The sequence below is a fragment of the Lathyrus oleraceus genome, chromosome 1 (assembly GCF_024323335.1).
Source record: "Lathyrus oleraceus cultivar Zhongwan6 chromosome 1, CAAS_Psat_ZW6_1.0, whole genome shotgun sequence".
Taxonomy (NCBI): Eukaryota; Viridiplantae; Streptophyta; class Magnoliopsida; order Fabales; family Fabaceae; genus Lathyrus; species Lathyrus oleraceus.
The window spans coordinates 10,889,405-10,916,374 of record NC_066579.1 but is presented as its reverse complement, the minus strand read 5'-3'; the positions used below and the strand labels follow the sequence as shown (position 1 = coordinate 10,916,374).

Here is a 26,970-nt window from a genome sequence, read left to right as displayed (position 1 = left end):
ACAATCTAAATGATTAATTTGTTCATATTGTATAATCCAAAATACACTAGTAACAAAATAAAAAAGTTTTGTTTGTTTGATCAAAGATCATAACACATATTTATGCATTACATTCCATATTTAAAGTTGTTGACTATCCTACGAGGATAAATATGAAAGATTGGTTGTTAGTTTTTGTACACAAGAATTACAATCAAATTCATGATGTCTAATTATAAAGAGCGCACATCATATAACCAATCACTTAATCCTCCTTCAGTTCGACATAACTTCCTAAACCGAGAAGAGATGCATTTGTCTATGCATCAACATTTTGAAATGTCATTGATTTTGAAGAAAATTGTCATTATGAATTCCGTATTGTATTTATATTACTTGTATGGTATGGTAAATCTAACTACATCGTCCTTCTTGATCTTACAAGAGCTAAACAATAATTATTAAGGTATATTTAGGATGGAGAATCGTTTTGATTAGGTCAAGATATATAGGGTAGCCTCTGCTTGAAGATAAATGGATGATTATTCTAGATATGATATTTCTTATTGCACATAAATATAAGAGTGATGGATTTTTCTGAGTTGATATGGATTCTTAGAAACATATTTCATGTTAAGAGGCTCATCAAAATAAATGGAGCTAGTTGTTTTCCTTGAATATGTGCATAACAGTCATTTCATGTAGATAAGTTTGTATATATTTTTAATTTATACTCCATATTGTTGTTACTTGTAACAAACATAATATTTTATACAAATACATTTGAAGAATCATTGTTCAATACCTCTTACAAAATTTATTGTAGAAAAGAGAAATCAACCTTAATACTTATAGCGATGATAACACAAGGATAATACAATAAATTTTCTATATGGAATTTGGTTTAAATTTTTTTTAATCTGAGAGTTTAAATACACCCTTCATTTTAATATTTGATGAGTTATTTTTTTTCAAAAATATGGGTTTTTGAGAGGTTTTAGAAGTGGGAAAAGAAACAGTCTTTTTTTTAGGTGAATCGTTTTTTTTGTGTTTTTTTACGATACTCCCATATTCTTTAAAATACTTTAATCATTGTTTTTATTGTTTTTATTGATTGTTATTTTCTCACCTCTTAAATCTCTCAATACCCCGTTTTCTCTCATATTCTAGAATCTAAAAATCCCATTAAACAATGCCTCCCTTCTTTTTCCCCTCACTTCAACATTTCTAAAAGTTTCATCCCTAATTCCTCAAATTTGGAATCCTTGCACTTCCATAATTTTGACTAAATATTGATCAAATTATCACATATTCATCTATTTTGAGGCATGTTAGTACATATTTTCCTAATTATTTGATTAATTGCATTTGTTTTTATCTCTAATTCATAGGTTGTAGCAACTTTGCAATTGATTAGGATGTGACACTAATCAATTATCCATAGCTAATTAGGAAATATTTTAGTCACATTCTAATCCTAATTGATTAAGATGATTTCTAACTAATTAGATGGCCAACTCGCTCCTTAATAGATTAAATACAAGTTCTAATTGATTAGAGAGTGATATTTCTCTTTTTTAATTGGTTAGCATGTTTTCTAATCGATTAAAGAGTGACCATAATTGATTTTTAAAAAGATTTTGAAATAAATGAAGTTTGTAAAATTACTTTGAATGTGTGTGCGTTGACTTGATATTTTGAGCGATATCAACACTTATTCAAACACTATTTAAACAAATAGAATTACAAACAAACAGAGAGGATCATGCTAGCTTTCACGGTTTCAGTTACTTTTTTGGAATTTTTTCCTTTCAACAAAAGAACCTTCTTCTCTTTTTTATTACTTCATTTCTTTTTTAGTTTGATGAAACTCATGATTAACTTAAGCATAACCTACACAACACATATAACCACAATCATGTCTTTTGAAATGACTATTTTAACAAGAGTTAGACTCTGATGTTACTTATTGACCAAGTGACATCAAACATAAAATAGGGTGAATTTTGTGAATATTAAAAGATTTTCAAAACCTTATAATATAAAAGGTTTTGCGCATAAATAAGATAAGGAGCGAGATTTTAAATAAAGAACTAGAAATAAAAAGAGATAAGGAAAAAAGGAAATCATACACCATTAGAAGAGGGCTTTGAGAAGAGTTCAAACCAAACTATGTGACTTATGCCTAGTACTCTAGAAGAGGGTTTTGAGATTTTTATTATCAACCAAGTTTTTATCACATATTTAACTTTCAATTTTTAAACCAAACTTTTAATACTAGATCATCTTGCGACCTTTACTGCAAACTTTTAACAAAGATTTAGCTTGCAATTTTTATATGTTACAAGTTTAAGAGAATAAACCTCTTTTGATTTACAATGAAATCAGAATTACAACAATAGTTACGGAGAGTATTTATATAGTAATTTATCTCTTAATACAAAAATATATATTAAATATATGAAAATTATAAAATAGATTGTGAAATGGCGATAAGACTTTTTATAAAAAATTTAAGTCAACGGATATGTTTTACAAATGATCATCAGAGTATTTTATATAATTGAGTAGTCATAAATTTTCGTAAAAAATGAAACAATGAAAAAGATCTAAAACCAATTCATAATCAATTATAGAAATCCTATAATTGATTACTACTATAGAAATCCTATAATTGATTACTACTTAAAAGACTTTTAGAAAATATTTGCTCAGATACACATAATCGCACATCAGAATCGATTATGCAGTAATAATATTTGATTATTAAGAGATATGTGTCTCATATACCATTATACCACATTCATAATGACAATAAGGCAAGATATACTTCAAATTTGAATATCTAAATAATCATAATTGATTAAGTTAAAAATTATTTTCTCTTTTTAAAGAAAACTTCTTAGGAGGTCTTGAAAGAATGAAGTTTAGAAAACTATTTTTGTGTGTGTATTTTAATATTAAAAGAGATATACTACTATTTATTACATGATTCTAATAATATAAAAAGGCCCTTGAAATTTCGGATCACGTAGACTTTTTCATTCAGATTCATTCCTTAATCACCAACACTTTTTCATTCGGATTCATTCCTTAAAATATTTTATATTTGTTGAGTCAACCATCAAAACTTATTATAACATAGACTTCACATCTTTTATTTTTGGTGCAACATGATATGTCAGCTTGATTGATTCAATATAACAGGACTTAATTTCACTCTATCATTAACATTAGCTCTCTTGGCCACTGGAGCAAATGTTTGCGAATATTAACAGCGGTGGTTCTTATATCCATGGTCAACTTGTTCGTGGTGAATGGTGATATCATTCGCAATCATCGTGATCACGTTATTAAAGGGTTTCACTGAAGTTTGGAACATGAAATGCTCTTTTGCAAATGGTTAAAGACAAGCATTCAACTCATGTTATACTTGAAATCAACTCTACTCGGTCATTTATCTCTTCCATCATCCAGACTTGACTATTCATGTGAATCACATTCATACACTCATATCTTTCATCTTCAACCTCTTAATGCGGTGACTTATCTCCTCTTAAATACTGTAAACATTATTAGTACAAAATACGGATCCTTTCACTAATTCAAATTTATGATTAATGTACTTAACATTAAAATTTACTCTTGTAAACTAAATTTAATGTCAATACATGGCATAAATTTATTCTTTTACTAAAAAAACATATTCAACTTAAACTGAAAATCAATTAGGACCATCAATTAATAAATGATATGCAAAATATACTGCATTGGTGTGTGTGTGTATATATATATATATATATATATATATATATATATATATATATATATATATATATATATATATATCCATACTGCGTACACCTTATTGGCACTCTAAATTTGTCAGTTACATAGAATTCCACGGAATTTTTAGAAGAGATTCAATCAATTATCAATTGTAACTGTTATGGATGCAAAGGGATAAAAATACCATTTCCAAATTTGTATTACAAAGAAAAACAGCATTGCTAAAGTCAAAAACCAAACGCAGAATAATGTAACTGAGTTCTCAAACTACTTGAATCCCTAATATGTATTAGACAATAGACAACCATAAGATGCAACAAATACCCCCAAGCACCCTTACAGCTAGAATAACTCTTAGTTGCTAGTACAGAATCCTTATAAATATATCAGAGGAAACAGATATACAGGAATTATCTATGGCTTGCGGGCTGGAGGTGGTGAGCTGCTGCTGCTACTGTTGCTACTAGCTCTTCCTTTCAAAGGCCTGAATTAGAGGAAACTTTACATTAGTAAAGAATCAAAATGAAGACCCAGATCAATAAAACCACAAAATGAAGATGCAATAATTGTAATTAAATCAAACACAATTCTAAGCAAATACAATTTTACAAAGTTATTTAACAGCTGGCAATACTGATGAAAAGCACTAGCTCTTTTTAAAAACATTTTGTAATAATGTCCTTAATTTAAGAAAGAAAAATAAACTCTGGTATAATATAGCTGAATTTTATATAAGAATCTCACTCAAAAATCACTGGAACCGAAAATTCAATTGATAAAAAAAATGCCAGTAGAGAAAAGAGAGATTGATATGATATCAATTCTAAGCATATGAACATCTACTTAGGAATGCATCCCCCCTGTGCTGTTTGAAGCAAATCCAATTGCATATTGTTTTTACAACTTTCAAGCTTTAAATATTTCATTTCCTTAATATTTTTAAATGTTATCCAAAAAGGAGAAACGCCAGTAGAAATTCTTCAAAACAACCTCGAATCATTTCATAATATTGTTGAAGGTCATAATGACTACACTCTTAAACAAGTTTTAAAATATGATATATGAATCATAATCATCTATCGGATCTTTTAAGCATGATAGAAGAATAGTGAATACAAATAAAGGTGAAGGCTAACATGGTGAAGTAGATCTATTACTCCATGGTGAACTACTAAAATAACCATTGATTTAATAAAATTCAATGGTAAAAAGGTAACCTATTTATATTATTATATTGTCTTAATTTTTAGGGCTTATTTATAAGACTTAAGTATACTAATTAGTATGATTTATCTATTGGATCTTCAAATAGTGATTTTTTAGAGTTTATTTATACTAATTATATGATTTATCCGCTGGTTCTTCAATTAGTGATTTTCTATGACTTATATATACTAATTAAGTATGATTTAACCGCTATATATCCAATTGGCGACTTCATACAACCTATTTGTACTAATTAAATTTATCTTTGAGAAATTGGGTACACAGGTTCCATGACAAAATTACTATATGAAGTTCCTTAGCATATGCCCTTAGTGCACATTTAGCATTCCCTTATACTACTTAAATATGATTTATCTTGACCCAAAAAAAGTATGATTTATCAATTGGACTTTCAATTAGTGATTTCCTAGAACTCAATATACTAATTAAGAATGATTTTAACTGTTGGCTCTTCAATTAGTGATTTCTTAAGACTTCTAATTAAATATGATTTAACTATTGGTTCTTTGACTAGTGATTTCCTATTTATTAATATTTATTAAGCATGATTTAACTATTAGTTTAGATATTTTATTATTGGATTTTATTTGATTTATATTAATTAAATATGATTTAAGTGTTAGATCCAACTTTGTTAGTTAATTTTATTTGTTTATTTAACTCATAGAAGACTTGTAAGTTGAGAACCATTATTAGAGTCTATTATTGTAACCGCGCATGAGTGTGACTAAATGTGTATCAACACTGGTTAAGTTGTGCAGATAGATGAGATGCATGTTGTACTATTTTCCATGAAGTAAAGTGTAACAAGTTATAGTTTTTGTTTCATTAGAAACAACTTAAACTCGATTATTTATGCAAATTATGCCATTTCTTCTAATTTGTTTGTAATACTTCATTTGGTACAGTGTCTCTCACTTTACTATTATTAATTAGTAATTTAATTTTTCCTTGTAAAAAATATATAATTTGTATTTACAAGTATTTTTGGGCTAATAAGTAAATTTGTAACCTGTTGGGTTTTGTATAAATTGTAAGAAAATTGTAAGAAAATCGTTAGTAATTTTATAAGGAAGTATAAAATTATAATAGCAAGTATTTCAATAGTTCACCATGATGAGACAATAGATTAACTTCACCATGTTAACCTTTACCACAACAAATAGAAAGGAGAATAAAAAAGATTTAGACACGAAAACCATTATATAAAAAAGTGTACACATTACCTTCTTGGACTTCGACTCTTTGATCTCCGGGATACCTGTCAAAGTATGAAAGAATGGTTTACTGACCGTGTTAATAATAATACCATCTACACCAAATAAAAGACACAAACCTTACGAGGACTTGGTGAATCAGAGTAAGATGATGATCTTCCCCGTCTCACAGGTGGCCGACCTCTGTCAATAAGTAATTTTATGTGGGTGTGGATACATTTTCAAAGTGTTAGCACTCAAAGTTCAATAAATCAAAACATGACTAGGAATGCAGAAACAAAAATATTATAACTTATCGTGTAATTTTTTATGCATATGCATTACAATGTTTCTGTACACTGAAAGTATTCTGTAAAATAAGCATTTCTTCCTCCTAAGCAGCAGGATGGCGATACCCAACTGCCAATATTTCATCACGTAACAAATTCATTTTTCATTTTATAAACTATTCAGTCCTGCATCTAGTAAACCTTCCATACATGACCATTCAAGGGAATGCCGCATTCTGGCTAACTACAAAACCCCTCGGATCCAAGCATAATATGTTCACATGTTCATCGACATCCCTTGTTTATTATGCTTCTACCAAAACATTATGCAGAAAAACAAATTGATTTTAGATAACTGAGATAAAGCATGTAATGTAATTACCGGCGAGGTGAGAACGATCTTGAGCGAGAGCGTGCAGATCTACGTATTGGAGAGCGACTACGCCTACGACCAACTGGAGATCTTCTAGGAGGACTACGAGCTCTTCTGGGAGGTGAACTAGAAGAAAATATTCATTTTTTCAATGGCCACTCAATGGCATTTGTGATAAAATGAAAATTGCAAAATAGTCAAGGAAGATAAGCACTCAAAATAAGCTTACCGGCGTCTTGGAGGTGGAGGAGGAGTACGTCTCCGACCTGGGCCTGGGCTTCCACGCACTCTTCGAGGTGAGACTCTACAAGAATGGTAATTAAATGAGTCAACTAGATAATGAAGTTGCTATTAAAAAGCATGCTTGCAATCACAAGCCAACCTTGCAGGGGATCTCAAGCGCCTAGGTGGGGGAGATGGAGAACGACCTCTACCAGGAGACACAGGTCTCCTCCTAGGAGGTGTGTCTCCAGCTCCACGGCGATAAGGAGAATCTAATCGACGACGGACAGGAGAATCTGCACGGCGTCGAGGAGATTCTGGTCGTCTTGGAGATCCAGCTCTTCGAGGCACAGGAGATCTTCTTCGTGGTGAGGGAGGAAGTTTTCTCCGAGGAGGGGCTGTTATCATGAATTTATTAGTTCAATACCAAAATAAAAACCACCAATGTGATAAATAAATACAAAACAAAAATTTTGCACGAAATATCAAATATATACATTCTCTTGGACGCTTTGGCCCATCTTTTTCAACATCTGCACCAGCATTGTCAGTCCTAGGTGCATCTCTCTTTGGAGCAAGAGCAGAAGCTTTTGGAGGTGGTGAAACTTTGTGCCTTGGAGGTAGAGTAAATCTTGCCTTAATGACATTGCCATCTATTTGGGCCTACATAACAAAAAACAAAGGCATCAATTTCCAAATTACAGCAGCAAACAATCTTAATTGTGGAAATCAACCCTACAAGGTCAATAGCAACCTACACCATCCATGAAATTTAATGCTTTTTCAGCTTCTCCTCTTGTCTTGAAATGCACATACCCATATCCTTTTGGAAGATTAACCTGGAAATTTGAAAATGGAAAAATGTGCATTGAAATTTGCATTTAATTCTTTTAGAGATATCATGCCAAATTAAATGCAAACTTACAGCTCTATCCATCACCAACTCCACACTTACAACCTCACCAAAATTACCTGAAAAGAGGTTACCAAAAGAGAATATGAGCTCCTAAATAAGATGTAAGATCACTTAAAGTTCTCTTCCAATTACTGGTACAAGCTTCTAGAGACCACTTAAAAAGCTCTCTCAATTATTTATAGAATGCATGCATAGATATATAGAAACTGCCTCACGGTTAATAATATGAATACTGGTATTTAAGTATAAATGATTAAAAGCAACATGAGACACTGGTTTGAGATGAAATAAGTGTCTCTATTCACAGTTTAAGACGAAAGCAGAAGTTGAAAGAGTTTAACATACTGAAGATTTCTTTCAAATGGCCTTCATTGACATTCCTGCTGAGTTTTTCAACGTGCAGTACAAGAGACTCGCGTACAGGAGAAGGTTTCCTGAGATTAGACATAAGAAGTATGATTAGGCATTAGAAGGCTGACTTCCACAGCATGATTAATTTAATCTAAAAACATATGAAGTGGGAGATGAAAAAACATTAAAATAAACTTAACAACATTTGAAAATAATAATAAAAAGGCATGCACTGAAAATTATAAAAACAAGTTTACCCCGTGTAACAAGTTTAACCCATGTATATTCAGTATTGTCAAATTTGGGTACAAGATTGTAACAAGTTTAACCCATGTATATTCGGTATTGTCAAATTTGGGTACAAGATCATCCCAAATTCCCAGTGCTGTCCCTATCCTGTGTTGTTAAATAGCAGCTAAGGTGGCCCTACAGCATAGCGGAATTTAGACAGACTGTTATTGTTCTACAACTGCGATATGCTATTTGGAACAAAACATTGTCAAATAGCAGCTATAGTATATATAGCAGCTATAGTATATATAGCACTATTGAGTAGCAGAATTGTAACAACCCGCTGTTCTCTACTATTCACGATACTTACAGATTGTAGAGTCAATAGCAGCTATAGTATCTATAGCACCACTACTGAGTAGCCGAATTGTAACAACCCACTGTTCTTTACTACTCACGATACTTACAGATTGTAGAGTTATAAAGTAATGCAATCGCTGGATGAAATTAGATATACATTGGATCGAAGTGTTTTCAAGTTCTGAACCTAAGAGCAAACACTGATTTGGGTTGTGCAGCCCAGTTTGGAAAAAAGTAATAATTAACCCTTTTCTTCAAAGAGCTAACTTTATTGGTCTTCCCTCAACTAACATTCAACAGACCCATCAGCCCTCAATCTTCCTTGTCCAAACTCTTGGTTTGAAGCTCTTAGAGTTGTCTACCACAGATGAGGATTGCCTAAGTTCAATAAGATCTATCTAGGCCTTATATCTCTAGCTAACATATTATTTCCCAATTGTTATAAACTTTGTAATGGATTAGGAACCCAAAATCAAGAGAAAATGAAATTGTATTATTAATGGAAAAACAGTAACTATTATAGAAGAAGAATTCTGCAATCCCAGAGCTAAGCTCCTCAGAGAAGAGACGATTCTCTCTCTGCCCAAACCATTATGGTTCCTAATAGAACAATCACCGCTCTTCTCTCTTGTTATCCCTATCCTTTATATAACTATCATTCCCCTCTAACCAACTAGCCACATCAGCAAAGATAACCCATTTCTCTATTTGACACATTTGTTGGCTTAGGCCCAAACCAAGTACCTAACAATCTTTGGCTTTAATGTTCTATTATATCCTTTCTGTTGTAAATACATCAAATATAAAATAAAAATTTAAAAGCATTATTACTATACTCATTAACTGAATAATTTCATTGTCGTGTTTTTTTATGTTTAAAATTTATAATAGATAGGATCTTACAATATTTGTCTCATGATCTAACATTTTACAATCTTTACCCCTCTTGCAATCCTATGCAGGATCTCAGTTTGACAATCTTTGTGTATAATCCATATTTCTAACAAAGACATTCAAAACTCACTAGCCATTATCCATATATATTGTTAGTCATTGATGAACTCAAGATAGAGTAGACTTTTTACACCTGACATGGTATGAATTGGCTAATGTGGTGTACCACTACTAATTAGTATCTTATTCCTCGCAAGACGTACCATGCTAAACTTCAACAAGCATCAAGATAAGGTAGATAAAAAGCAAAATAAAAGAAAATTTTCATATCTCCATCATGAAAAATATTGTTTGAAATAAAAATCACTAGTCTCCATCTTCATGAGTGACGTACACAAATACAAGAAGTATCATAGGAAAAAATATGACTTAAATAGCAAATTTGAAAGCACTCTACCTTGGGGGAGGAGAAGCTTTCTTAGACTGAGGAGGGGGAGGAAGAGCAGGAGATCGACCTCGCCTAGCTGGTTCAGTGGAACTACAGATCAAAAAAGAAAAAATACTTCCATATCAATCTGGTCTACAAGTTAGCCACATAATCAAGCATAAACTGAAAGGAATCCGCAAAATGGAAATTACTCCCACAAATTATTTAACTAGATGAACTGTGAATTTTGAACTTTGTACAATTGAAATAAGCCATACAATGTATACTGAGTAGCCATATTTACAATAAGAGTTTCAAAGATCAAGATCATAATAAGAAGCATGTTAAAACAATCATTTCGGCAGTAATTCAAAATCCACAGGTTTCCATTTGCAATGCCCCGTAATTGAAAATATAAACAGCACTCGAAAGTCGAAACCGAACACAGAAAAAATATCACATTCTCAGCATAAAATCCCAACAAAAATAAAAACGGAAAAAAGGTACTCGTCTTTATCATTTTCATGCATCTTCTACGCGAATCAAATTGACAAAAAGGCACAAATGTAAAACATTGACTTCGCGTTAAGATTTTAGATTTTCTTCTACGGGTTCAGAAATTCAACCATTTCTCAAAGATTAAAAGAAAATCGGAGGCTACCTTTTCCTTCTCTGAGGAGGAGGACTCCGGCTGCGGCTCTTGGAACTGCGGGAGGAGGAGGAAGAGAAGGATCTGGAGCGAGAACGAGAGCGAGAAGAGGAACGAGAAGAGGATGAGAGAGAGGAAGATCCGGAGACGGAACCCGACGGTGGTGAGCGACGACCTCTCCCAGGTTTCGCCATTGTCGGAGATAGAGAGTGCGAAACCCTCGATAAACCCTAGCTGGGAGCGAGGTGTGAATAGTGTTGGTATCTTGGAGTGAATCCCCGATAAGAAGAAAAATGCTGGTGCTTAGTTTTGTTATTACCCTTTGTTATGATACCAGTGGTAGTGAAACGGGTCGGGTTAGGTTGGACCTATTTAAGTTCATGGGTCAATTTGATTTTTTACCTTAGTAACTAGAGGTGTTACGAGTTTTACTTCGGTAAAGAAAATTTATTTTGAATGAATTAATTATGATTAAAAGAGTTCAAGATAAAATGAATTATGTTCAAATAGAGTTACATAATAAATTTCAATATAAATGTAATAATTTTGAGTTATTTGGTTCTTATAAAGGAAAATTGATTTTGTATTTAAAATTATTTATATTCTGTTTTTGAGTTTAAATGTAATTTTATATTGAAATTTATTGTTCAACTCACTTGTAAATAAATTTATCCAAATATAAATTATTTTACCTTCAACTCACTTTTAGATATAATCAAAATCACAAAATCACAAATCAGTTTCTTCAAAATTAATTTTACTTTAGTGAAATCAAACATGTATTATATACTTTAGAACTTTGTTTTGCAGATAATATGCTTTTATCAAAGACATCTAGTTTCGATCATGACAACTAATATGATAAGTCAAACATTAATGGATAAGCAGATAAATGTACGAACGAAATATTTGATTGACTTGACTAATCGATGATGACAATCTAAATGGAATTTAAGCTAAAGTCTGGTTTCAAGCTACTTATGCAAGTGCTCAAATAAGAAAGAAGCATCTATCAAACTCTTGAAGTATTATGACACCTTCTATTTTAGTAGTGAGTGAATGAAATGTAAAGCAAAATACTTTATCGTAAAAGCACATGGCTAAAAACGCTCGCATGCTAAAAAAAAATTTAAATTGTTTCTACCAAAGAAAATATCTTCAAAAATATCTTGAAGTTGTGTCAGATGAATTAAGAGCTGTTAAAATAGCTATAGGCAAAATTTTCACTTCTCTTTAATCTATTTGATCAGTTTAAAATTGAGTCACAAGTGATTAGGACAACGTCTTCATAATGTGCAACGGCTAGATATATTTTCCTTCCTATTTTAAATTTACAATCGATTATATTTCAAGCTTTCAATCGGTTGTAAAAATTTATTAATCAATTGGAAAGTGATAAAATGCATCTATTGGAAATTTATTTTTGAGTCAACCTCTGTCCTATAAATAGAGGGCACTTTTCTCATTTCATTTTATCCAAAACCGTGTTTTGACACTTTCAAGTCGCACACTCTCTCTCACTCTTTAAACTTTTCTTTAACTTTATTTCACTAATAATTTAGCTAAAGTGCTTTTGTGAGAAAAATCATTTTGTGAGTGAGAATTTTATTGTAATTCTATATAGGATATCAATTATAAATTCACGGAGGGATTCTTTTGTATACACATTGGTTGAATACTATGCAATTAAAGATTTATTTGGGTTAGAAGCTAAACTCATTAAAAGCTTTGGGCTGAGATTTTGTGATTCAGTTCCAACTTAGGTTTGAGATTAACCCGTTATAAAATCTCATAGGTTATTAGTCAGATCGATATTAAAACCAAGATTAGGTTCAAAAGTTCATCCCGTATAAAAACTTTCATCATGTTCAAGATCATCCAGTGTAAAAGCTTTGAGGGCGATATCATCCCAGTATAAAACCTCACAGGTTATTTGTTATCTCGTATAAAATCAAGGATTAAGGTTTGTGAGCTCGATTCGTGAAAAAGCTTATAAAATTTATGGAAAGAAGACTAATCACTTCAATTCACCAAGAGAGGAGGCACAAGTTAAATCTATCATCTTGTATTATTTGATACGAGGTCAACCACCATATCCTTATATAAGGGGTCCACAAGTCTTTCCTACTAAAAACTCTCAATTGTTATTGGAAACTCTAAATATCAAATCTTTGGAAAGGGAGCATGTTTTTAATTCTTTTGACTGAACCTCTATACATTGTGGTGTTCATATTTTTTCCTTAAACTTCTTTAATTTACGCAATTTATTTTTTGCTGTTTATTTTTTCCGCTGCTAAGATTTTGAAAATGCTTTTAAACTCTAATTTTATTTTCCAAATATTTTCAAAACAATTTTTTTCTAAACCACACAATTCAAGTTCTCCCCCTCCTATTGTGTGTGAAGTTTCAATTCTAACAAGTGGCATCAGAATCTAACTCATGTTTAAAGACTAATCGTCTCATGAGAAAGAAGACTTCCGACAAGAGATCTTTTCTAAACACACCACCATTTTTTTATGATAGTCGATTTAATATTTGGCTGTCGCAGCCTGAAAAATACAGTGGTGCGAAAAAAACAACCCGCGAAGAGGAAATGACAAAAGAGTCGCCACCGTGCGTTATTTATCCCAAAGGAGGGAAAGGAAACGCTCGAAGTAAACCTGAAGAGAAGGAAAGGAAAAGACAAGGTCTCGCAACCAAATCTTGGGTTCGGGAGTCGATTATGCGAAGGGAAGGTATTAGCACCCCTACGCATCCGTAGTACTCTACGGGATCCACTCTTGTTGTTTCTTGTCTAAAGGGTGTATGTTTATCTAATGTACTATTTACTAAAAGGGGCAAGAGAAAAAATGACTCGCACGGATGTCGCATCCACCGCATACGTATCTCATCTGGAATGAGAATCAGAGTCTTCGTAGCTCGGCTACCTATGGGTGAAAGAGATGTGTGTGCTCGCTAAGACATCGCGTCTTATGCCTACGTATCTCATCGGGAATGAGAATCAGAGCAAAACGTAGTTCAAACTAACTACGGGAATAAGGGTCTCGATTGCAACTAGGGCAAGAGAAAAAATGACTCGCACGGATGTCGCATCCACTGCATACGTATCTCATCTGGAATGAGAATCAGAGTCTTCGTAGCTCGGCTACCTATGGGTGAAAGAGATGTGTGTGCTCGCTAAGACATCGCGTCTTATGCCTACGTATCTCATCGGGAATGAGAATCAGAGCAAAACGTAGTTCAAACTAACTACGGGAATAAGGGTCTCGATTGCAACTAGGGCAAGAGAAAAGGAAAGTCTCGATCGCAACGAGGGCGAGAGAAAGGAATCGCAACGAGGGCGAAAGAAAATAAGGATTAGTTGTTAGTCGTTAGTCAAACTCGGCAAGACATCGCATCTTGTGCCTACGTATCTCATCTGAACATGAGAATCAGAGTTGCCGTAGTTCGGCTCACGCACGCCGAAACAAAACACACGCACAAAAAGGCAAACATGGAACCCGAACGCCAATCGCTGGACTTACATCAGCTTCCGAACCAAACATACCCACACTGGAAACCAAATGCCACTTGATGGACTTATACCGGACTCCAAGCACACAACAATAGGATACCGAATGTCAATCGTTGGGCTTACATCCATATCCTAACACACACAAGAAGAAACAAGCAACAAGTTACTAAGGAGTCGGGAACTCGAGCCTAGCAACTGTCAAGCAAACACACACAAAAAAGGAAAAGGGTGCCCGGAGAGATCTCGCACGATCTCCTGCCTACGTACCTCATCTGATATGAGAATCAGGGCGACGTAGTTCCCCTACATAGGGATTGCCATCTGAATATGGACTTACAAAGGAGGACACCAGTTGTGTCAGAGGAGAGTGGGCGATGTGTTCACGTCTTGGCAGTAGGTGTCGTAGCTCGCTGAATCGAGTCTTAGGCAGTTACCTCTTTGCAATAGAACGGACTACATGCCACAAGATCGAAGACGCTCGGAAAGGTCTAGAAGTGGGGAAGCTCTGCCCTAGAGTTGTCATGCAATATGTGCTTAAGTGTTAGGATTTACAAATGGGAATATCTACCTAATGTTAGCATGCAAAGAAAATGGGAATTCTACCTATGTTATCATACAAAAGGATATGGGAATCATACCTACGTTATCATACAAAGGGTTCTATCTAATGGGTGCTACCTAATCGGAACAAGAGTCGACGAATGGAGCAAGGAGAAGTGTTAGGGATAAGGGTAGATGGCGATGCATGAAGCAATCGACTTACAAGGTTGATGGCGATGCATAAAGCAATCGACTTACAAGGTTGATGGCGATGCATAAAGAAATCGACTTACAAAAGGGTGGATGAATACGTGCTGGTTCTGTTAGGTTTTGAAAAATGATTACTCGACGTTGGATCGAGGTTTTGATCTTGCTTTGAAATGGTTATCGAATGTTCATTTTAATTCTTGTATTAACAGATGAATAAAGAATGAAAAAATATTATACATTTCATGGGGAGAGGGATACATTTGTTATGAATGGGGGTTGACATGGTAATCAAGCAATATAAATATATGTCTCATACACCATACAAGTAGGCAACAGTTAATCAACAATAAGATATTTAAGCAAGTATATAATCGAATCAAATAATCAAAGAATGAAATAATGAGGCATTAAACAATGTATGAGTGTAAGTGCAAAGGAACCGGCTCATTGTAAGAAAGCCCAAGAGTAAGCTATGTGAGGTCGATGGCGATGCTTAAAAATCAATCGACTTACAAGGGTGTAAAAATGGGCTCGATATTAAATCGAGAAAAGTATGATTTTTATAGTTTGAAAAAATGGTTTTTTGAACTAAATTCAAATACAATAACTATGCATTATTAACAAATGAAATTATAATAAACACATAAAAAAAGATATTAACAAAATACTAAAAGAATAAAAAATGCTAAAGGAAGATAAAATCAAATAAAAAGCAAAAAGTACCACACATGAGTATTGAACCCTCCCCACCTAATATTATGCAACTACCCTCTCTCCACTAGGCCATTCAACACTATCTGCTATTGAGGTACTACCATAAATATATGAACTGGAATAAAAATTTAAAATAAAAACAAAACAAAAAATTTCATGGTTTTTATATTATTTCTGTAAAAAAACAAATTAAGTTAAATAAAAAGAAAATAATTAAAAAAAGAAAAAAAACAAAAAAAGGAAAACGACAGAAACCCTTCCCCATTGCCTTCGTCTTCCTCACCTCACGAACTCAACCTTCCCAAACTCACTCTTTCACTCTCTCTTCTCTCGGTAATGTTCATCAACACTCACCAAACTTCACATTTCTCTCAATCCCACTCTCGTTCTCAACGAACCCCTCTCAATCACTCTCAGCTCTCACAAAAATAATCAAACAACAAGCATGAAGAGAAAGAAAAAGAGTAGGAAAGAAAGGTTCTTACAGAGCGTCGCTGCGGTGGTGGTGATGGATGCGAAGAAAACTGGCCTCCAGGTACGATTTTGGGGTTTTAGGTTTTTCTCTCTTTCAGATTTTTGCCTCCATCTCTCTCTGTTGCCTGCCTCTTTTTTGATTAGGGTTATTTTTCTCTGTTTTCGCCTCCAGGTCCTCTTTCTTCACTGATTCATTCTCCCTTTTATATTTCTGCAGCTAGGGTTTCAAATTGGTGCCCTTGTGTTCAAAAGAAGCATCCTGCGAAACACTTTTTGATACCCAGAAATTGGTCCATCTCGTTTGATACTTGGAGCTGGAACAGGTAACCTGAGCATGTGCCTTCTTCTTTGTTTTTGTCTCTATTCTGTTTTGGGATTTTTCTGACTTTTGCATTTTACTGTTGGCTAATTAATCCTTTTTACTGCAGTGAAAATGGAGGGCTTGGTTTGATTTCAACATCTGAAGGATGGTTTGTGATTTTTCCTTGAATTTTAGTAGTTTCATGGTGAGTCAACATATCTCATGGCTTGGTGCATAACCATTCCATAGCAGCAACAGATGTGGTAGCAGGTTTGTTGTTGCATTTGGCTCATAGTATTCTTAATCACATTATCCACAATGTTTGGAAGTTTAGATCTGTCTGTGAGCTGTGGCATTGCCCATGTGACAATAGATTGGCATTGAGATGAACTCGGTTTTTTTTCACAGGCACAAATCCAAAAGCATAACATCACTTTTATCAGTCAATTTACCATCTAAAAGACACTCTGGTGCTACATACCCCAATGTCCCTGAAAGCTTGATGTTATTCTTGTTTTGGGACCCATCAATTATTGCAAGACCAAAAATCAGAAAACTTGGCATTGAAGTTTGCATCTAAGAGAATATTAGAAGATTCCAGATCTCTATGGATCACTGCAGGGTAACAGTGCTCATGCAGATACTTCAAGCCTCTTGTTGTGTCAAGAGCAATCTTCATCCTCATGTGCCATGTCAATGCAGAGCCATGAGAAGGTCCAGGTAATTGAGTTTCCAATGATCCATTTTGCATCAACTCATAGATAATAAACCTTGAATCCTCATGAGTTCCACAACCAAGTAGAGAAATTACATTTGGATGTTGAATTTCACTTAACAATTCCACATCATTCTCATACTCTCTTTCTGCATATTGACATTCACAGTTCAACCTCTTGATTGCAACCAACAAATTATCATCCAAACTAACCTTGTAAACACATCCAAAACCAACTTCACCTAAGATGTTACTTTCCTTGAAATTTTCAGTGCCTTTTTCTATTTGCTCATAGTCAATGATTGGAACACACCCTTTCTTACCAACCTTCTTCACAAAATTGAATTTACTCAAAATTGGTGCAAAACCAAGTCCTTTCTCAGAGTCTGAATTTTGAAGGTTTTTCTTCCTTTTTGTTGTGTGAATTTGCAGCTGGCGTGCAGTCCTAGGTGAAGCAGGAGCAGGTCGTGTGAAGCAAGACATTGCCTCCACAATGCAGCTGCCTCATGGCTGCTGTTGATGATGGTGACACGATGAGCGTGTTGGTTCCACTACAGGTCAAGACAAAGGTATGGAGTGTTGATGACTGAGCCTATTTTTGCTTCCAATATTGTTGACTTGTTGTTCCAATGCTCTGTACTTCAGTTGTTTTGATTCCTTTTGGGCAGGCTGTAGTTTTGATGCAGGTTTTGTGGTCATGAGCTACCACACACATGTAATGATGTTGTGGCTTACTTGTGGTCTTGGTGATGCAACATGTTGTGTTGACGGAAAGTTGGTTGGATTTCTTGGCAGCAATGTTGTAGCAGCATGTATGCATCTGCAACGAAAAAGCTCTTCGTGGCAATACGTTGTTTCATGACAGCAGGATGGTGTTTGTGCAGGGCTGTTATGGTTTGGTGTGGCATGAGGTCTCGCTGCAGGTTCATAATACCTCATGTGTTGTTATTGTTTGTATGATTTGTGGTTGAGACTTGGTTCCATGATGCAAATGGCTTGGTGTTACTAGCAGGCCAATGCCTCATTACTGCTGTTGATGATGATGGCATGATAAGCTTGATGGTTCCATGATAGTTCAGGATAGTGGTATGGAGTTTCAAAGTTTGGACTGCTCCTTATATTCTATTATCTCATAGAACTATTGGCATGATGGTTTGGTGCATCTCATGGGATATCCGTCCTTGGTTTAAACAATGCCTTAGCATGTACCTTGTGGTATTCTGATTTTGTTTGATGGCTTTTTCTAACAGGTTAGTAGACTCACAACCATCTGCCAGTCTGATTATGTTTCAAGGCTTGTGTTTTGGCACTCAGTTTGGAAGACAAGTCTTTGGATATTTTGTTTTGATTATAGGCCAGTTGCTGTGGACTTACAACTTCGGATGCATTTGTCTGTTTTGGGTGTCATGGCTGAACCAGGGAGGATCTTCTGTTGCTCAAGGCTTATGCTGGCTTAATGTTCATGTACTAGTTCTGCAGCAGGTGCTCGTGGATAATAGGTATGAGAACCATGATGGTTTGGTTTTGTAAGGCAATTGTGCAATGAAGCCTTAACTGCAGCTGATACATCGCAGGTTGGTTTGTGATGCATTGTGAATTGGTACAAGTTTGTTCAAATGGAATTGCTTCAAATCATTTGCTCTAAGTTCAGTCATCACGCCATGACCTTATGGAATTCAAGTTTCGATTTGGCAGCTGCAGGACCATGATGACAGGATGCTAGTACAAGGTGTGTCAAGGTGAGTTCAAAACCATAATTCATGTGCATTGCTTTGCCAAATCAATCATGTATGTACCATGTTTGATCATGTGATTAGGGTATTTGGTTATTGATGAATGCAGGGCCAGTTCAGCAGGGTAAAGGTTGGTGTTCTTGTTTGCTGAATTGGTTTTGGTTTGCATATCTGCTGGTATAAACTTCATGCTGCAAGATCAGTTGATGTTACTGTATCCATGTTGATTCAGTTTGACATCTGGTTTGAAATATGTCTCATAGTGTTATGGTGTGTTGTGGCGTTGCAGGTTACCAACTGATGTTCTGTTGCACCACTGATGTTGTTTGTAGGCTCAGGTAAAGCAACCAGGTTTATCAATACAAAGACCTGGCTGATAATTCTGGTTTAACATGGTGACGGTCAGATTCGTAAGTTGTCTTTCTTGGTTATGTGACACTGCTAGTGGACAGATGAGACTGAATGCACGCTGCCTTATTTCATGACAGATTTAGGCCTGCTATAGGATTATGATGGCAGGACATTTACCAAGAGGAGTTCAAGGCCAAATCCATTTGAAATGCAATGTGAAGCCACATTTGGAAACGCATCAAAGCCCAATAGCATAGTACCCCAAGCATGACTTTTGGATGGTGGATCAATGAAGGAAGACTAGTCTAGGTCTTAGGTGGTAAAAAAAAAAGTGAGTTGGCCTTGGTCAAAGTTGACCAAAAAAAGTCAATTGTTGACCAAAGTCAACAAATAGCATTTCTTTGTATTTCCTTTATGACTTCTTTGTAAATGGATATTCAATGGACAGTTGTAGATAGAATTAGGGTTTAATGGATTATGGTTGACTTTGGTCAAAGTTGACCAAAAAGTCAAATGTTGACCAAAGTCAACAATTGGTCAAAAGTGTCAATTTTTGTATTTTTCTTGTATGGAATCACATGTAATGGTTTAAAATGACATGAAATAAATTGAAATGGATTAACAAAATGGTTTGAAGTTGGTTTCACAATTGGTTTAATCATAACTTGAATGTTTGACTCTTGAAAAGAAAATAACTTGACTGGTAATGTGTATGAACAAAACCATGAAATAAGACCATAAGGTTAGGGTTTTGACATAGTATCCATGAACCAATAACATGACTGGCAAGTGGCTAGAAACACAAGAAACTTGGTTGTTCAGATGACTCAGATCATAGATGTATCCACAATCACAACACCATGACTTTGGATCAAAACCAATCCTCATATAAAACCAACATAAGGTTAGGCCAAGCATGCCAAACAAACATAAAAATTTAGGACCAAAATCGGGGTATGACATTGGCAAGATTTAAAATTTTCTTCAAAATTTAAATCATAATTTATGGGAAATAATGGTGACCGACTTGATTTACCTACTCATCAAGTAAATGATGAAGCAATAAAAAAACCTTATTCCCTTTGGACCAAAGAGAAAAGAGAAAGATATAGATAAATCTTAAAACAAATAATTTTATAATAATGTCACTAGATAATAGAAAACTTTATGATGTTTTTCATTGTAAAATCGCCAAAATAATATGGGATACACTTGAAGTGATATACAGAGTTTTTTAAAGTATCGAACGAGAGAAGATGAACACACGAGGCAAAGAAAATATAGATACTAACCATGGATGTTTTTCTATATTTAGAAATATTGAAATTTGAAATTTTTGTTGGATATTGTATCACTAACAAAAAATCTAAGAATTAAGAATTGGAAGTTTTATCCAACTCTTAAATAAATATATAGGAGCCTTCATGAATTTCAAGAAAAATCATGAAATAAGAAAGGGTTAAACAAACTAGTTCAACCACTTAAAGATGAAGAAATCAACACTGAAGAATCATTATCCTCATCTTACTCCTATCATGCAACTCATATGCAATCCTTTGAAAGAACATGCCCAATAGTTGAATGATCTTTGGAAGATTCAATATCAAATGAAAGAGCTTCTTGTTCAAGCAATAAAGAAGATAAAGAAGTATCTTCAACATTCAAACAAAGAATAGGAGGAGAGACATCAACTTCTGGGAGAAATATAAAAGAATCTTCTTCCAATGAAGAAGATGAAATCCGCTCAATAACACCCTATGAGGAAGATACTATTTCAAGTATCAAACTCTCTTACGCCCAACTCTTTAGATTAAACAATAACTTAAAAAAATAAATTGTTAGACTATGAGAAACTATAGGAAAAATTACAAAAGGGAAAAAGGAGTTTGACCCAATATTATTTAATCAAGGATTATTTTTACATAAAAATAATATAGGATTTAAAAGGAAAATTGCAAAGAATTTAGATTATAAGGGGAAAAAGCATTTAATATATAAATGCATTCACCGCAAGAGATTAGATCATATATAATTCTTTATTTTGATAAAATTAAAAGATCTAAAGGACCTTAGATCTTTTATATCTAATGCACTTGGGTCTAAAAAGATATTGACATCAAAGGTGAAACCTTAGTGTTTTGTAGGTAGGTTTTGTAGCTTGGAGTTTTAACGACTATTAAAGGAAAGTTGTGCAAAACAACAATATACTTATAAAGTATACAATCTTTATAAAGTCTTTGATCCGAGGATGAACGATGATGGAAACTCTTGTGGTCAAAGCAACTCAATTGAGAATATCTCAAAGAGTATGATCCATAGTGATCAGTTGAATGAAATTGTCTGTAGTGGACTTATTCATTTTGTGGATTTACCAACTCTAGCATCCAATGATGTATAGAGGAGGACACATCATTTGGTGTTTTCCCTCATGGGAAATAATTATCAAGAATTTTTTATAAAAGAGGTAGAAATATTTTATGGTTGAAATAACCAGGGAAAACTGATTAACCCTTTAAAATAATATTTTTAAATTTTATACTCATCTATATAAAATTATTTTGTAACCCATAAAAATGAGTATTGAATTATTTTTAGAAAAAGGGATGTAAAAATTTACAATTGCAGGTGTTGAAAAGTAGAAATCCAACATAAGACCCAACCATGCACCAAGAAGGTTGAACCACGTAAGACCAATCAGTTGGCACATAATGACAATCAATTGGAAAAGATTGAAATGAATATTTTTCATATCGAAGCCAATCATACTTTGTTCCTGTTACCTTGGATTTTTTAGACAATCTTTGGATATAAGATTTGAAGATTGAGTCTCTCCTATCCTCGTCTAGAGCGACTTTGCATATGGGGCGTATGCCCCAAATATTTAAAGCGTTCGCCCTTATTGATAGACTTTAGTACAATACAAATCGACTAAACTACCAAGTCTTCTTCATACAAAATCAACATCAACACATGGATCAACAATGAAGATTCTTCACCAACAACTTGTCAGTTAAGAGAAGTATCATGCGCTACGAGCCTTAAGTAATAGGAAATGACGAGACGGAGTCTCTCCTATCCTCGTCTAGAGCGACTTTGCGTATGGGATGTAGGCCTCAAATATTCAAAGCGTTCGCCCTTATTCATAGACTTTAGGGTGATTCTTATCAATCAGATGTCAAGCTCTTAATTCATCTTTTCATTATATTCACTTTTATTCAATCATTTAATCTCCTTTTGCCTCATCAATCATCTTACTTTCAGTCGTAGTCGGCTGAACAACGAAAGCTCTGATTTCCTTATTGCACTATAAGGATACGTAGGCAGGAAAATTTAGATTCTTCGTGAGCTACCCTATTTATTAATCAGTCATTCTTCATTCATCAATCAATATCATCTTTTTTAGATCAAATATCATTTCTCCTTGGTTTCTATGTTCATCCTTTTAGGACGCCTAATGAATAGTCTGCCTTGTGAACCAGGAGTTGTTTGGCTTGTACTCAGACATTTAATTCACTTTGTTTCTGATTATGAGAGAAGTGGGTATGCCTATTTCCTCCACGTCCTAGTCAATACCTCTTTCGCTCTTTGGTTCAAAATTTATTCCTTCATGGATCTAAGATATTATTCTCCTTTGATCTCGAATTGTCCGTACCCCTAGCAAGTGATACATTCTCTCTTGCACCCAACAATACTTTCTTGTGGGTCTCATACTCATCCTTTTAGAATGCCTAATGAACAATTCGCCTTGTGAACCAAGAGTTATTTGTGTTATGCAATCAAACACTTAATTCAATCTTTTTTTGGTCGTTCTAATACAGTGTTGTAAGCCTTCACTTGTTGGTTCATACCAGTTTCACTCTTGGGTTCGAAGCCAGTTATTTTTGTGAGTTCCTTTGATACTATTTTGTTGGTGTGAGTTATAATTTTTATCACTCTCAATCTCTTTCTTTGTTTCTGTAATTCCGAACTACGATGGCTCTGATTTTCTCATTGCACAATGAGATTACGTAGGCACGAGGATGCGAATCCTTGGCGAGCATACTTCTAATTATTCCTTCTTCCACCTTAGGGCATCATTCATATCTTTCATAATTCATTACCTACCTTCGATCATAAATTGTTCACCCAGTGACATATTATTCCTTTGACATCAAAATACACTTTCGTTGGAATTTCATATACATCTTTTTAGGATGCCTAATGAGTAGTTCGTTTTCGCACTTAGAGTTGTTTGGCTTATTGCCAAACATTTAATTCCTTCTTTTTGGCCAATATGCTTGTTTCCCTCTATGGTACGAGTTTCATTTCTCCTATGGATTCCAATATACCTTGACTTTCGGTTCCAAACTATACTTTTCAGTCACTTGTTACCAAATCCTTCACTTCTGTGACTTTGGTCACTTCACTCCATTCATCTCCATAATACATTCATATTCTACCTTCATTCACTTCATGTGATATACCAGTTATTTGAGCCAAATATAATATTTCTTTGTGCTTAATCTTGTACCTCTTTGTGAACCAAGAGTTGTTTGTACTATATAATCAAACACTTAATTCAATCCTTCTTTTCAGTTATTCCAATACAGTATTGTAGGCCTTCACTTGTTGATTCATACGAGTTTTACTCTTGGGTTCATGTTTTCACCCCTTGTTGGAGTTCAAGTCATACAATTCTTTGGTTCCGACCATACTTTAATCACACTTCTTTTCATCTCCCACCACTAGTTCTTTGAACTACGGAGCTCTGCATTCCTCATTACACCATGAGGATATGTAGGCATGAGGACCCTAATCCAAATGGTTCCTATGGAGTACCATGGATGTTAGCGGTGCTAATACATTCTCCTTGCATAACCGACTTCCTTACCCATCATATCTCTTTCCCCGGGATTTTATCGATGTTTTCCCTTCCCTTTAGGGATAAATTGTTGGTGTAGGCCCTAGAGGCCAACACTTTTGATATTTGTATCAAATTATTTATTAATAATAAAAGGCTTTTTCTTTATTATGTATGTTTAATAAAGTCCCTAGAATAGCTAGTCTGTTTAATGTATCAAGTTTGACTCAATCATGAGATCCCATTAAACACAAGGACATTATTCTTAAAGTATCCGTAGTTGAGCTTTATTGTGAAGTGGAATAATATTAAAGCATTAAGACTATAATGTAGATAGACTGATGATCACATCTCATGGGTCATGGATAAGGAGTTATCAAGTCTTAAACATAAGTATGAATATTGAGAGTAATATTTATACTGGGTTGACCCGCAATGAGAATACTATATAGAATGTTATGCTAAGTGCCATAAGTTATTCTCATGGTGATAATGGTGTATACCACCCTTTGACCTAAAACCACTATGGATCCTAAATGTATAGTCGAGTGCCTTATTGTTGATCAAACATTGTCCATAACTGGATGACCATAAAGACAGTTGATGGGTACTCCACGAAGCATATTGAGGGACATGAGTGACCTGGATGGAATTTGCCCATCTTGCATAACAGGATAAATGTCTACGGGGCCAATATTGAACTGGACAAGGATGACACGGTCTATGCCTTGTGTTCAATATAGGCATATGGGAAAAAGGGTAATTGTACACATAAGTATTATCATAAAAGGATTTGTCAGATCACATGACATTTTCGTGTCTTGGGTAGCAGTGATGTGTTGCTAGATACCGCTCACTATTTATTATGTTAAATACGTGATTTAATATAATTGGCAATTCCGCGAAAACCTACAGGGTCACATATAAAAGGAAGGATTGATGAGAGATAGAGTAACTAAGGAACACCGTAAGGTACAGTACACTTAAGTGAATTGTAGAACATCGTAAGGTACAATGCACTTAAGTAGAATACGAAATATGGTAAGGTATCATGCGCTTAAGTGATTTTGGCATATTATAAGATATGGGCCACATACACTTAAGTGGGGTTTTTAGCTTGCAGCCCACACAAGTGGTTCTATAAATAGAACCCTTGTGCAGAAGCATTTGTGCAGTTGCAAATTCGTTTCTCTCTCTCTCTCTCTCTCTCTCTCTCTCTCTCTCTCTCTCTCTCTCTCTCACTCAAAGCCTTCATTTGTAGCAACTAGCATTGAGATTGAAGGAATTCGTTCATGTGGACTGAGTAGAGGCGTTATCACCATTCAACGTTCGTGATCACTCCGTAGATCTGCATCAAAGGTTTCAATCGCCACAAGAGGTAACGATTCTATTACTGATCATGCCTATTCGTAAGGATCACTAAAGGAGATTTTTTTTAATTTCCGCTGCGTTTTGGATCGCTCTTCTCCTTCAGTGGTATCAGAGTCACTTACAAAACCATGCATCTGATAGTTGTTTATTTTCTGTATTTTTTGTATTAATACGATTAAAAGATAGAATGAATCATAAAATAAACGAGTAATTAAATTTGGCATCATGTGTGTACGATTTGGATGATTGATGTTGACTATGATTCGAAATTCGATGTTAGTATGGTGAAGCAGCGATACATTGATCGTTCATAGGTTACGCAATTGAGATCGATCAAGTTATATATATGATATTAGTAATCCTGATGCAAAATACGGTATATATGATATATTGTTTCTGTTTCGTTCATTCAAACACTTAATGGTTGTTTTCCTTTGAGCGATCAATGACATTTGCTTCTTGATCCGACATTAGTATGGTGAAGCAATGACATGTTGATCAATCATATTGAATTAACAATCGAAGTGTGCTTGACGGTCTGAAATTGGTGCATTAGGGTTAATAACGACACAAGGGTTGTGATGTCAAAGAGTTATGCGATTAGGGTTGTGATTGCGCAAGAGTTGTGCTTTAAAGTATCAAGTGTTGATGCAAAAAATGACGTCGATTTCAAATGAATTGTTCATTAAAATTTTGCGTTGGGGCGCTGCCCCCTAGACCCTCGTCCGCTGAACGGTCAACGGGACCCCCGACTAACCCTGCGTAGTGTGATCGGTCGCTGAAATTTAATTTGGTTTTAATTAATTAAAAGAATTTAAATTAATAATGATAATGTTTTTATTATTATTGTCTTGTGGTGATCGGTTATGGCCTTAGTTTTCCTTTATTCTGTTTTGGGATTTTAAAATACGACCTGCGTGTCGTGCCTCTCTTTTAATCTCTTAATGTAACTTCTTTTCTCATCTCACTCCCTCGTATGTAAAACGAGTTTCTTTTATATAATGTAATGTTATGAAGAAAGAGAAGAATACAATATCAAAGGAGGACAACCTTGAAGATCTTGCTTGGAGAAGCTTAGATCATTATTAGGTTAGCTTAGGTTCTCTCATTGGGTTGGGTGAACAATTACGCTAGGGACCATAACTATTTCATTATGTATGTTGATGCATGTGAATGTATGTTGATGCATGTGAGAGACGATTTATATGATACATAAGCCAGTGAGATCAGAATAATTGCAAATTCCCTCAAATTAAATATTAAGTTTAGCACTCATCAAGACTAGTATCGAATAATGTAGGTT

General features: G+C 34.4%; 1 protein-coding gene and 1 pseudogene across 1 annotated transcript; both read right to left on the bottom strand.

The window, feature by feature from the left end:
- Positions 1-3,943: 3,943 nt before the first annotated feature.
- On the bottom strand, positions 3,944-11,243 carry LOC127125695 (serine/arginine-rich splicing factor SR45). Its single transcript, XM_051054531.1, has 12 exons — positions 10,917-11,243; positions 10,286-10,366; positions 8,338-8,426; positions 8,002-8,048; positions 7,835-7,915; positions 7,574-7,739; positions 7,237-7,474; positions 7,084-7,158; positions 6,864-6,980; positions 6,332-6,395; positions 6,222-6,256; positions 3,944-4,252 (listed from the first exon to the last, which is right to left on the bottom strand). The coding sequence occupies exons 1-12, from the start codon at positions 11,096-11,098 to the stop codon at positions 4,183-4,185; spliced, it is 1,245 nt and encodes a 414-aa protein (XP_050910488.1). The 5' UTR covers positions 11,099-11,243; the 3' UTR covers positions 3,944-4,182.
- A 5,614-nt stretch (positions 11,244-16,857) lies between these two features.
- Positions 16,858-17,855, bottom strand: LOC127087273 (probable receptor-like protein kinase At1g80640; annotated as a pseudogene).
- Between the last annotated feature and the right edge of the window lie 9,115 nt (positions 17,856-26,970).

Excerpts from the sequence above, each read along its gene's own strand:
- LOC127125695 (XM_051054531.1), bottom strand. The coding sequence starts at position 11,098 with ATGGCGAAACCTGGGAGAGGTCGTCGCTCACCACCGTCGGGTTCCGTC. Across the intron at positions 8,427-10,285 it reads AAAGCTTCTCCTCCCCCAAG|GAAACCTTCTCCTGTACGCG; the intron begins GTAGAGTGCTTT and ends GTCTAATCTCAG. Across the intron at positions 6,257-6,331 it reads ATTCACCAAGTCCTCGTAAG|GTATCCCGGAGATCAAAGAG; the intron begins GTTTGTGTCTTT and ends ATACTTTGACAG.